This window comes from Orycteropus afer, unplaced genomic scaffold, assembly GCF_000298275.1.
Source record: "Orycteropus afer afer isolate SDZICR_OR568_19922 unplaced genomic scaffold, OryAfe1.0 scaffold00002, whole genome shotgun sequence".
In the NCBI taxonomy this organism is placed as follows: Eukaryota; Metazoa; Chordata; class Mammalia; order Tubulidentata; family Orycteropodidae; genus Orycteropus; species Orycteropus afer.
The window spans coordinates 33,811,180-33,824,913 of NW_006921589.1; the positions used below are offsets into that span (position 1 = coordinate 33,811,180).

The 13,734-nt window shown below is 44.6% G+C and overlaps 1 protein-coding gene across 1 annotated transcript in view; it reads right to left on the bottom strand.

The window, feature by feature from the left end:
• LOC103192306 (aldehyde oxidase) overlaps positions 1 to 13,082 on the bottom strand; it is a 92,429-nt gene extending 79,347 nt beyond the window's left edge. The window contains exons 1-3 of the mRNA XM_042783586.1: positions 12,746 to 13,082; positions 4,137 to 4,214; positions 1,762 to 1,858 (exon numbers count right to left, since the gene is read on the bottom strand). Coding sequence (XP_042639520.1) covers positions 1,762 to 1,858; positions 4,137 to 4,214; positions 12,746 to 13,082 — 512 coding nt within the window. The remainder of the gene's footprint in view (positions 1 to 1,761; positions 1,859 to 4,136; positions 4,215 to 12,745) is intronic.
• Positions 13,083 to 13,734: the final 652 nt, after the last annotated feature.

Below are 13,734 nucleotides of genomic sequence, written 5' to 3' on the forward strand. Positions count from 1 at the left end.
AAGAATGAAGGCCAGTGAGTCTGGAGCAAAGAGAATACAGGGGAGTGGTAGCATTCTAGGTCAGAGAGATAGGCAGGGGCCAGTTAGGTCTCATACCCACTGCTATAAAGTTCATTGCAACTCATAGTGAACTCAGTCTGTAAGTCTTTACAGAAGTATATTGCCTCATCTTCCTCCCATGGAGTAGCTGGTAGGTTTGAACTGCCAACCTTCTGTTTAACAGCCAAATGCCTTACCCACTATACCACAAGAGCTCCTTAGCTAGGTCTCATAGGTAATGGCAAAGAGCCCTTCTGAGAGAAATTCAATGAAAAGAACAAAATCTTTTAAAACGTTCACACTTTCTACAATACAATTCCACTGCCTGATTCTAAAGGCAATGAAAGGTTTAGTTCAGATGTAGAAGTCATAAGAGACCATCACTCGCATTCTGACAATCAAAAAAAAAAAAAAAAAAATCCATATAGGCTACAGAATCATAATTTTACAAAAAACCCATCAGATGCTGAGGATGTAAAGTAACCTAAATACATTAAACTCCATTAAGTGACAGCCCTTCGTAAATGAGGAGAAATACAGTGCAGTCACCCCTGACTGAAAGGGAGGGAGGGAGGGAGGGAGGAGGAATGTGTTAAGGATGGGGCTTAAGATAAACCAGATTAACTTCCAACAAAATTTTTATTGTTTTAAGTGGGCTGTTGTGACAGACTGAAATACAGATCAGGCCTTAACTATCCCCAAGCTCTTCCTCACCAGTGTTTACTGAGTGCTGGGAGAAGTACCCAAAAATGGGGACAAGGAAGGAAAACGTAATGAAACTCTTCAGGCACTTGTTCTTTCAGACAAGGAAGATTGAGGAGAGACCGTAGAACTGAGAGATAATCGTAGGCACTTCACAAAGTGGAGGCCATCTGCCACCCTCCGTAGAGTAAAGACAAGGAAGTATGGCTGAAAGAGATCTTTCCAGACATGGAAAGTAAGACGATTGAGTAGGAAGAACTCCACAGGGAGTTCAGAAAGCAGGTGGCTTGGCTGTGGAACACAGACAGATCTCTGAAATAGTGTTCAACTCTTAACAGAGCATGGAGCCTTAACCTTCATCTCAGATTTGTGAGATGATAGAAAATGATCTAACATGTGCATAATTGGAGTCCCATAAGGAGAGGGGAGTCAGAGTGTGTGGCAAAGAATAAATATTTGAAAATGGCTGGAAAAGTTTCCAAAGCTGATAAAAGACATCAACCCTCAGCTCCAAGAAGCTCAACAAACCTTAAGAAGGAAACAAACTGAGCATAAAGTAAACATCTTAAATGCAGTGGGAAGCTATTGGTGGTTTTAAAGTAGGAGAATGATGTAGTCTGATTTATACTTGAAACAAACATCTCTGGAGAATACATATATGAGGCAAGAGTGAAAGCAAGGATATCAGTTAGTAGGCTGCAATAGTAACAGAAGACTACGATGGCAGTATTATCCTTCACTGCCATTTCAGTCCTGCCTTTCCTCCCCAGACAGCACAGATGGCCATGCAGCCTTTCAGCTTTCAACAGGAGATACTTGACCATATGTTATCCTCATTGATGGAACATTTTTTCTTCTAAACCATTCATGTTCTTGGACCTAGTCTGTCTTTTTGTTCCCAGCACTTAGTACAGTTTCTGCCATATTGTAGGTACTCAGTATATAGTTACCAAATGAAGGAATGAACCAAAGTTTAAAACAATGAAAATTCAGCCATAGCTAGACTTTGCTGCAAAATACCTTATCCTCTTGGTGATGGGGTTGTATCGTGATATCATTACTGTACAGGCACCACAGCCTCCTCCTCCACAGCCATACTTAGTTCCTGTAAATCGGACTGGAAGCAGCATAGTTAAAGATTGTTTGTTTCCCATGATTTGATTCTCGTTTAGCATAGCTCTGACCTTAGGGGACAGCATCATCAGAGGCTCATAAATGCATGCTTTAAGTTCTATACCAAAAACCAAACTCACTGCCGTCAAGTCAGATCTGACTCATAGCAACCTCTCCTTGGGTTTCCGAGATGTATGTCTTAGCTACTATTATTTAAAATTATGTAAATTTTTTATTTCCATTGGTGTGTTATATTTAGTCTCTTTCCTTTCAAAAAATCAGAACTCCGATTGCCAAAAATAGTACCAAACTGAAAAAAGAATCCATACATATAACACTTTAGTGCTTGAAGGTCTGAGTATGTTGTACATTTGTTTTCCGTTTTATGTGTCTTTCATGACATACAAAGTTAATTGTCAAATTGTAAATAATTACGGTGTAATATTAACCATATTTCTCTACCTTTCAGTGGCAGCCATTACTAGATGTACCCCAGTATTCTCTCATTCTTCCTTAATTTTTAAATGCCAACTTTTAGGCACATATATATTAAGAAATATGTTTTACAGACTCCTCTGCAGCCAGATGGGAATTATTAACAATACTGTACAATAGCAGAAAGCGTAAGTTCTATGTACGACTTGCAGGAGGGAAGTGTCCTAAAGAAGAGGGTGGTGTCCCTTTATCAACCCTTAGCTCTTATTTTCTGGAATTCAGAGATGATGACTCAGTCAGTCACTTCTGACCATAGGGAGGAAGCTATATCCTGAGGCCGGTGAAACAGCAATACATAAGGAGATTGAATCTCTGGTAATGCTGTGACATAGCTTTACTAGTCTTGATCTACCTACCATCTGGTTTCCTTTATGTGAGAGTGGCAGCCAGGAGAATGTGTCTAGCAAACCTCCTATTGCAGAGAGGGAAACTGATCGAGGGACTCAATTGCTACACTTCGAAATCCATCACCCGGTTTTGCATGAAGGACACACCTCCCATGGGCTGCACCCCATCAATGACTCAGTGCTGCGGAAAGGTATGCAACTTCTTGCCAACTGTCCCTAAGGGCTATGTTGAAAATTCCTTAGATTACAGGAGCTCTGATGGCATAGTGCCTAAGGTATTTGACTGTTAACCAGAAGGCTGGTGGTTCAAACCCACCAGCCACTCCTCGGAAGGAAGGTTGGGCAATCTACTTCCATATTGATACCCCCTCAGAAGCCCAACAGGGGTCGCTGTGAGCGGGATCCGACTCAGTGGCAGTGCATTGCATTGTTGCGTTGCATAGACAGGAGTCTAGGCTGCTTCACTCAACTACTTCTTACTCTCTTCTTCACTCATGCTCAGACTTGCAATTGGTCTGAAAGCTCCCTAAGCCTTCTCCAGCTCCCTTCCTATTTCTTTTCACACTGACATTTCTCCTAATAAAGCCCCTTGCACATTTAATCTTATTTTTGGCATCTGCTTTTTGGAAAACCTAAACTAACACAATGAGAAAGAAATTAATTTGTCTTGTTTACTGCTATTTGAGGTTTTCTGCTAGTCACAAGTGAACCAAATCTTAAATACTACATGTTGCTACCATGGATATCAGGAAGTCAATGTTCATTGTTTTTACATCCAAAGATATTAAACAATTTTCTGGAACATATTCATGATCAGAAAAGTTGTTATTATTATTTTAGAGTTGTGTACTCTTGGGAATTTCACTCTACCCAGAAAAATAATATATAAGCTCCCATTGTCACAAACTTTCATATATAATTGAATGGGGTCAACGGATCTCCAGGAGCTGACTGGACTTCATGATAACAGGTTAAGAATCTATTTGTCAGATAGCATTGATTTTGAAAGTTTTTCTAAGGTAGCATGTTCAAGGCTAATTTCTCCATGTTTTTCTTCTTCTTTCATTTCAGGAGATTTCTCCAATCTCTTTTCATAATGGGCATGATGATTAGTCCTTGGAGATAGAGTGTCATTATTGTGATTCTTAATTCTAAGAGGCTTAATTAAACCCTTTTAACAGTCATTGCTTTAATTCCCATTGCTAGCTTCTCCGTTTCATATAATGTATTTAATGACAAAACAGAGATTAGAAATAACTTTGTTCTGATAGCCACAATTGTATATTGCCTACAAAACTAAGCTGTAGGACTTTCTCAAAACCCTACTATAGTAAGAAATATGTCTTGGTGTGGCTCTAAAAAGATATTTGAAATATCATCTGTACAAAAAAGTGCATCAGATCTATAGTTACGTACACAGAGAAGAAAAAAAAAGGATACGCTTCTTCCTCAGGTATGGTAACAGCATCATTTCAGGGTCAGCATTCTTTTCTATCACCTTTACCAGGAGGAAAAATAAGAGTTATGCAGATGAAGTTGAGAGAGCTAGTGTGACATTCACATTGGTAGGCTTTGCTAATTTGAGACAAGGGCACATAAATTAATTCCTCTACTCATATTTGTAATTTAACTTAATGTTCACAGAACACTTGCAATATACAAATCTCCGTCCTTAAGTGTAAAGTCTGAACCTCAAGTATCACCACCACTTTGGCACTATCCTTGGTCCTGAACAATCACTGTTCTCCAAGGCAGCAGGGACTCTGCTGACAACTGTCTGACTTCACCTAGAAATTCTGGAAAGGCGAAGGGAAAGGCGTTAGTACAACAGAAAGGAGGTAGGGGAAGAGAGACTTCTGGAGTGGGATACCTCTGAAAAACTGATGTAGTTAAAAAAAGACTTGTTTATAATGTTCAAACAATTACAGTTTCTGAGAAAGATCATAACTAACAACGATCCCAAAATCAAATAAGCAAAGGAGAAGATAAAATGTAAATTCTATACGCAAGAAAAGACACACTTATGCAAGTTCGTGTGGGTAGCCCACAGCACAGCAGTAGAATAGCAGCATCTGAAGGGTGGCATGCTAGAAATGTCATGATTGGGTATGATTTCCAAAGTGATCATGTTTTTGGTTAAAAATTTGGGATTTATTTTACAGTGAGAGAACAAACAGAAGCATGAGTTGCTTCACAATTTTACACACTGAATCCATATTTCATCACAACATAGTAATTTTCTCTTCGGAGAAAGGAAGAGGAAGGGGAAACATGTTTATTCTATGACTGTCTCCTCAGTCAATTCTCAGCAGGCAAAGGAGAGCATATGTCAGTTACCAAGGTTTGATCTGTGCCTAGAGGACTCCGCAATTTAGTAAGAGAGAGATGATTGCATGTATAATATGTATGCATATGTACTGTAATACAAGGAAAAATCTAGCATGCCCTCCAGGCATCCCCAACTCATCTGGCCCTCACATGGAATCTTTCATTTTATCCCTCAAACTAACTCCTACCCTGCTTTTCCCTAACTTGTTTAGTAGTCTAACCATCTACCAAGTCATCTAAGCTTAAAAACCTGGCTTATTGTCAACTTTTTCTTTCTTTCTTTCAATACACCACAGTATCACATGTCCTGCCACTTACACTTCCAAAATGAGTCTCTAACACCCTTCATTTCTACTGTCACTACCTGGAATGAAACTTTATCACTGGACTGACCTCTAAACTCCAAGTCCGATCTATCATGCAGTTGGCTAAATATTCATCACTGGCTCCTTGCTGCCTAACTGCTATCCTGGGAACTCCTGAGTTACCTGGGAGTGTGTTCAAGTGAAACCCCTATGGAATCAGGATTTCTGGGAGTGGGAACTAGGAAATGTGAATCTTGGACGAGCTCACTGATGAATCTTATGCAAATTAATATTTAAGAATGCCTGGATACAAGAAGAAATTCAAATCCCTGGCATAGCCTACAAGACCTCTTTTATAAATCATCTCCTGCCACTTCACCCGTGTATCTTCAACACTAGTGACATGGGATAGCTGGCAGTTCCCAGCAGGCATGGACTTTTACCCTTCACGACTTTTACATACAAGGAGTCCTGGTGATGCAATGGTTAAGCCCTCAGATGCTAACTGAAAGGTTAGTGGTTTGACCTACCCAGTGTCTCTGCAGGTGAAATACCTGGTGATCTGCTCCCATGAAGATTTACAGTCCAGAAAACCCTATGAGGCAGTTCTACTCTGTCATATAGGTTTGTTATGAGTCGGAATTGACTTGATGACACTTAACACGACAACAACTTCTACATACAGGGTTTCATGTGCCCCCAAAGTCCTCCTTCTATTCTCTACTTGGCAGAATTTTGTACATTATTCAAAGCTCTGCTCAAATGTTCTCTCCTGTGGGAAGGGCTTCCTTCTAATCTGCCTTCCCCCACTCTCTGTCTGGTTCTCTGCTCCAACTAACCATGCTCCTCTGTGCAGTGGAGCCACTAGGGTTGGTGTCACCGAGTACAGTAATTCATGGTGTCACACCTCCCACATGGGCAAACCACCACCCCCACCCTCCTAGCACTGTGAAGCCCTGCCCCTTGTGGCCCCCCATGGCTCCCCACAACTCTTCCCCTCTCCCATTGGCCAAGGCAGACAGCCTTCTCTCACCCAGGGGTGGGCACCATGGCCCACCCACTTGGGCCTGACCAACAGGGGATGAAGGGGTGGCGAGCTACCACACTGAGAGACAGGTGACACCAACCTTAGTGACACCACTGCCTTGGTGGTCCCTCTCCTATGACACTAATTCACCTGCCATCACTGCAGACCTAGGGCATTTTGGTATCACCTCCTCTGACATTGTCAGAGGGGTTTGCACCCCTTCACCCTCCTAACAACAACACTGCCTCTGTGCTCCCACAGTCATTGTCCCACCTCTTTGATGACACTTTTGGCCTTGCCTCATAATTATTTGTGTACGTATAAGCCTCTCCTGATCCTGAGAGAAACCACCTTCTGTTATGCTTCTTTTGTGTCAAGAACTGAGCTAAGTGCTAGGGATATATCACGGGGACACAATAAATGTTGTTGTTGTTGTTGTTATGTGCCGTCAAGTCAGCCCTGACTCATAGCGACCCCTCCTTGGGTTTCCGAGGCAGTATCACTACGGAAGTAGGATTGCCCAACCTTCCTTCCGAGGAGTGGCTGGTGGGTTTGAACCGCCAGCCGTCTGGTTAGCAGGCAAGTGTCTTAGCCACTATGCTACCAGAGCTCCAATAAATGTTAGTGAATTAAATAAATGACTGAACATGACATGTACAATTTTCTGTGAAAGCACCAAGGAGGGAAGGATGATTTCTCACAGGATGGAACTGGCATCTGAACAGATGAAAAGAAATAAAAGGTGAGATGTTATTAATGGCAGAAACTGTTGATAGTCTACTCCAGCATGCGTTTTGTTTTCTTCCTTCCTGCCATCTGGTGTGGGGATGTCATATCTTGAGCCCCAGCAGCCATTTTAGACCACACCACATGTTAATGGTGGCAGCTGAGTAAGAGAGAAGAATCTTGGGTCCCAGATGATACCATGAAACTTCTATATTAACCCCACAATATCTATCCCCAGATATTCTTTAGGAGCTCTGGTGTTGTAGTGCCTGAGACATTTGACTGTTAACCAGAAGGCTGCCAGTTCAAACCCATCAGCCACTAATGACTTGTATCTTGTTTGAACCACTAAAAACAAACAAACAAACAAAAAACTGCCATTGAGTCAATTCCGACTCATAGCATCCCCCTTTGGGTTTCTGAGGAGGCAAATCTTTACAGAAGTAGATTGGCCAGTCTTCCTTCCCTGGAGTGGCTGGTGGGTCTTAACCAGCAACCTTCTGGCAGCAGTCAAATGCCTTAGGCCCTACACCATCAGAGTTCCTTGTCCTATCTCCCCACGAAAGCTGAACTTCTATATTAACTAGGCTCAGTCTCCACTTCAAATGTCATGTTTAAATGCTACTACGTGCCATTTGAAGTGGAAACTGATCCTAGTTAATACAGAAATTCAGCTTTTGTGGGGAGATAGGATCTGGGTAGCCTAGATAGTGAAGAATAGCATTTTAGGCTTGAGGGACATTTATACATTTTGAAAAAAAAAACAAAACGGGGACATTTTACATATTTTGAGAAGGAATAATTGCAGCCGTGTTTTGGGTATTTGTTCCAGGTGGTGCTTCAAGAGGATGGAGTCTGACTCAAAGTGCCACTGGTTTGAAGTGTGCACATGTTTCTTGATTTGGCAGGTGACATATTTGGAGGAGTGTAGTGTAAGCAGGAAGCACTCTTGGAGTAAAAGAAGAAGGTCGGGATTAAGATGGTGGCTGATGGGTGGGGGTTGGACAAGAGTTATGCTCACTGACTCCAGTTTGGAGAGATGATGGCATTTCTCAGGTTAGGGCTCTTGCAGGCACCTGTCTCCAGATAGTCTTAGGTGTTGAAAGGGCAGAGAGTCTGTATCTTTCCCAGCCACTGATCAAAACCAAACCAATCCCATTGCCAAATGAGGCAGTTCTAACTTGGGATGAGCCCATGTGTGCAGAGGGGAACTGCACTCCATAGGGGTTTCAAGGCCGTGAGCTTTGGAAGAAGACCACCAGGCCTTCCTTCAGAGGCACATTTGAACTGCCAACATTTTTGTTAGTAGTCGAGCACCTAATTGTTTGAGTCAACTTGGGTGTAAGGGCTACCTTCCCTCCTCGGCCCCTGGGGAGATATAAGGTCCACATTGTGCAAGATTGATAAACCACTTTCCTCTGTGCAGGCGGCATTGCGTGATCTATGGCCAAGGCAGAGAAGAGGGGAAGAAGGACAACAGAGGTGAGAGACACAGGGAGTGAAAAACAGAGAGAGGCAGGTGTAGAAGGATAGGGGTGAGAGGTAAAGGGAGGGAAGGAAGCCACGCCCGTTATGGAAAATAGTAAAGAAGAGCCACCCCCCACGGCAGGCTCAGTGCAGAGGCCCGAGAGGTGCCACAATGAGGGCAATTTGAGCTTCAAATTCATTTTCATTTTTGGTTCTTTCTTCCTAAGCTGTTTCTGCTCCCGCTTTGCTCAAAATCATTGCAGCCATCCCAAAATCCAGGAATCTCTCTCATCTTTGCAAAGCAAGGGCCCTGGGAAATGCCAGCCAAATGGTCTGCTTCCAGATTCCTGCACTCAGACCGAGAATTCACATTTTTGCTAAGTGACTAATCTTTGACGATGGATTCACAGCCCCTGACAGCCCTAAGCAAGTTCTGATTCTCCACAAACGGCAGAATATTTTCCAGCCTGGTTAATAAGCCTCGTTTGCACATAGTGAGCATTTACTCTGCAGGTACCTTGCCAAGCACCTCATGGAACTTTTATTTTCAGCCCGATATGGAAGAAGGCACTATAATTAGCCCCATTTTGCAGAGGGGAAAACTGAAGCTAGGAATATAAACTTTCCCAGACTCCAGAGCTGCTAAGTGGCAGAGCAAACAGCAGGATTTGAATCATGCCTCACGGGTCCCAAAGCCCACACTATTAACTTCTCTGCTTCTCTGCCTCATGGAATGGTGTGCTTCAGTTCCTGGGTCAAGGTTAGAGAGAGTGCTATGTATGCTGTACTTTATGGATGGGCTTCTTCCTCAACCTCCATACTAAATGGATCACCTGTTCTTCTGGGGGGCCCTGGAGGAGTAAGATTTCGCAAATCTCTTTGCAACTAAGTGCCTCTCCATCTTGCACTGGCCTTACTTCCAGGTGGTCTTACACCTACCTGCCTGATGACACCTTTTGGTGATCTGAGGGGCTTTTGCAAAAAGCACAGCCCAGAGGTTGGTCAAATCACCTCACTCAACAAAAAAACAAACTCACTGCCTTCGAGTCGGATCCAACTCATAGCGACCCCTTCTTGGGTTTCTGAGGTGGTATTACTACTGAAATAGATTGTCCAGTCTTCCTTCTAAGGAGTGGCTGGTGGGTTTGAACTGCCAGCTTTCTGGTTAGCAGTCAAATGCCATAGGCGCTCTCCTAATTGACTTCTAAACTCTCTATATAAAAGCAAATTTTTTAATCTCAGAGATCACGTTTTGACTTCAAGACCCCTCTTCCCTGATGGCTTATTTCTCTCACTTTTCGCAACAGGCCTTCACCCACTGAACCAGAAACTTTATTTTAATTCTATCCACGGAGGGAATTGAAGTACTGAAGCACACACTTTACAGAATTTGCAAGTGAGAGGAGGGAAAGAGAAAGGTGACATGAGTTCTTTAATTGGAAAATTGCACAAGCGTATCTAGAGTGTACTTTCCAAATGAGCACAGAACATTTGGCTCATGAATCAAACAAGCTCACAGATAAGGAGTAGCTTATCTATTTTTACATGATAAAATTTAACCATCAATTGAGTACAAATTGCCATTAGCCAAAATCTCACTGTGATTTGTTTGGCATGAGGGGGGAGGTAAGGACAGAGGGAGAAGTTAGACTCAAAACACCAGTTTCCTCATTTAACTAACACCCATACTATGGCCAACAAAGCCCTAGTAACCTGCCTGCTTACCACGTCCCAGCCTCTCCAGCCCCACCCACCCCCTTGCCTCAGGACCTTTGCATGTGCCCTTCCCTCTGCCTGGACATTCTTTTCCCCCAAGGTTTGCACAGCTCATTTCCCACTTCACAATGGTCATTACTTAAATGTCACCCTCACAGAAAGGCCTTGCCTAAACCTCCATCCCATCAAAAGTAGAAGCCCTGGTCACTCTATCCTCTCACTCTGCTGTATTTTTATTATTTATTTATTTTTAATTATTCTTATTTAATTTCTAAAAGACCTAAGCCATTGACTGCAATTCCCCACAGTGTAATAGCTCTCTTCCCTCTTCGCCCCCCCCCCATAGTTACTTCCTCCTGTGTCCTTCCTTCCTCTACATTCCTGCCCTGAGCTATCTCCATGCAAATACTGCCCTGCTGTTCTCCACGTTCGCTCCAAGGAGTGTACATACCTGATATAACTGTTCACCCCACATGCCTGTCTATTGTTCGGTGGGAAGCCACAGGAGTGAGTTCAATTCCAGACCTGAAGGGTAACTAGGGGCCACAGTCTCGGGGGTCTCACTGGGTTCCACCAGACCAGTAAACCTGGCTTTTTTTTTTTTTTAATGATTTTGAGCTTTGTTCCACATTGTTCTCCCGCTCTATCCAGGATCTTCTGCACTGATTCCTTTCTGAGTGATTGACAACAGTAGCCGGGCGCCATCTAGTTCATCGGGTCTCCCGGTTTTATCACTGCCTGACATTACACTTTTATTTATATGCTTGCTGTCGCTTCTGTTGTATGTTCTCCATGCCTTGAACACTGCCTGGAACAGAGTAAGCCTTCAACAAATAAACAGACCGAATGCTCATCATCACTCTTTATGAAGAAAGCAGTAGTTTCCCCTGAGAGGTTACGTTGTCTCAGTAAGAGTGAGAGCTAGAAGCGAATCCTTGCTTGTGTAAGTAAAAAGCTAGGGTTGTGTTTGCTTCGGCATTGTGCTCTGCAGAGGAACGACAAACGAGGCAATGTAAAGGAATTCATCCTAGGATCCCTTTTCACCCCCATGGCAGCCGTGTGAGGGCATCCTGTTGTTGGGTGCCACTGAGTCGATTCTGACTCACAGCAGTGCCATGTGACCCAGCAGAACTGCCCCACAGTATTGTCTTGGCTGGAGGGGATCCCCAGGTCTTTCCTCTGAAGCGCTGCTTCTGTGTTCAAACTGCCAATCTTTCAGTTAGCAGTTAGCGGTGAATGCTTAACTGCTGTACCACCAGGGTTCCTTGAAGGAATCCTAATAGCCCTCATCACAGACCGGGAGCCCAATCAGCAGGGGCACACAAAGATTTTGTGGGGCCTAAACTGTGTATGATTTGGAAAGTGTTCTTTGAGGAAAAATAGTGCAAAACCACAAATTCAAAATTAGGTATAGGATCTTAGAAGAGGGCCTTATAAGTGAGGGCCTTTAAGTGTCATTAGCCTCCTTTCCCTAATGAAAGGTATCACAGCCCTTGCTTGGTTTTTAGCTCTTAAAGAAGCCTCTTAGCCTTTCTGCCTCAGTTTTCCCCTTGCAAAGTGATGTCAATAGACTAGGACATTCAGAGTGGACAGGGTCCAGGATCAGTCTATGGGGGCATTTTAAAGGATTCTCAAGGGCTTTACTGCTCTCAGATGTCAGACACGGCCTGGAACTGTCCCACAAGTCTTGCATACTGAAACCAGCTTGTGCGGGGACAGAGAGCACACCCATGACGGACCTCAAAGTCCCCAGAGCCTAGCTTTGGGTCAGCTCTGCCAGGCAGGAACTAACTATGACTGGAAAATCAGTTCTTTATCTGAGACACTATGGGAACGTCTGCATTAGCTCCTCTCTGCGATCCTGCCCCGACTTTAAACTGCTTTCTGCTCACCAAACACCTGAGAGCCCAGGCTCAGTCATCTTTAGGTTGCCCTCAGACTTGTTAAACAAGAGATTGCTCTTACCAGCTGGGGTGTGGGGAGGGAAGAGTTGGGAGTGCTGGCATGATGGGTAACAATCGTTTATTCTTTTGGGGGGAGTACAAGTAGGAGGAGGAGCCCTCTGGTAGTGTAAATGATTAAGCCCCAACTGTTGGTTCGAAACCACCGACAGGCACCTCAGAAGACAGGCCTGGCTATCTGCTTCAGCCTTGAAAATCCTATGGAGGAACACTTTAACTGTGCACACAGGGGTCACCATGAGTTGGAATAAACTGCAAGGCAACTAACAACAACAGGGGTAAGGGGTGGAAAGGTCCTGGATCTTGAAAAGAGAGGGGAAAGGACCTCCAGGAAGGTGGGGACCCAAGGATCCAGCACAGTGTCTGAAAACACATTCTTTACCTGTCCCGGGGCCGGATCAGATTCCAAACTAGAAAACCCTGCGCACGCCTCAGTGCTCTAAGCAATGGGCGACCCTGCCTTCCGCCGCATGGACCCCTGCGCTTGGCAGGCCGCTCCCCGCCGGCAGCCCCGCTCACCTTGCTGCCGTTCACGTAGAAGAGCAGCTCGGCCGCCGCGTCCCGGGACGCCGCCATCCTGGAGCCGCAGGCGCGCGGAGGCCCAGCCGGGCGGGGGTCCGAGGCCGGGAGAGAGGCGGCGGCAGTCGCGGGAGCCGCGGGCAGCTGGGAGCGGGCGATGGGGTAAGCCGAGCGCGCTGTAGCCCAAAGGGCAAGCGAAGGCGATGAAGCAAGACCTGATTCGTCCAGCGTCCAGCGCGGTGTCTCCAGGGACACTCTCGGGCAGGATATTAACGTTTGGGCAGACGTCACTAGAACGCCTATCTGGACTGAAACCACTTGGCGAAGACACCTTCATGGCCACGCCTGGGCATCTTTTTGGTGGTCTTACATAATTAGACATTTTAAATGACTTCGTGGGGTAGTGGGTAAGGCATTTGGCTGCTAACCAGAAGGTTAGCGGTTCATAACCCACCGGCCTCTCCTCTGTAAAGCTATATACAGCCTTGGAAACCCAATGGGGGTCACTATGAGTCGGAATAGACTCCATGGCAGTGGGTTGGTTTGTTTCCAACTCCCAGGGCCCCTGGTGCTTAAAGCCCTCAGCTGCTAACTGCAAAGTCGGCCATTCAAACTCAGCAGGAGTTCTGCAGGAGAAAGACATGGTAGTCAGCTTCCATAAAGATATACAGCCTTGGAAACCCTACAGGGCAGTTCTACTCAGTCCCATAGGGTTGTGAATGGACTCCACGCAGTGGATTGGGCTTTTTTCGTGTTGCAACTCCCACAACGCCTGCTGCAGACTTATCTGCAAATTTTCTCGCTTAATAGGCACTCAAAACCACAACAACAAAAAAGTCCCACTTACTCCACCTTTGCAGCAAAGGAGCTCAAGGTCATGGAATGGCTTTCCAACTTTATCTTGTTGCTGTTGGGTGTCTCCAAGTTGATTCCAACGCGTGGGGCATCCATGTGACAGGATAGAATTGTCTCATAGGATTTTCTTGGTT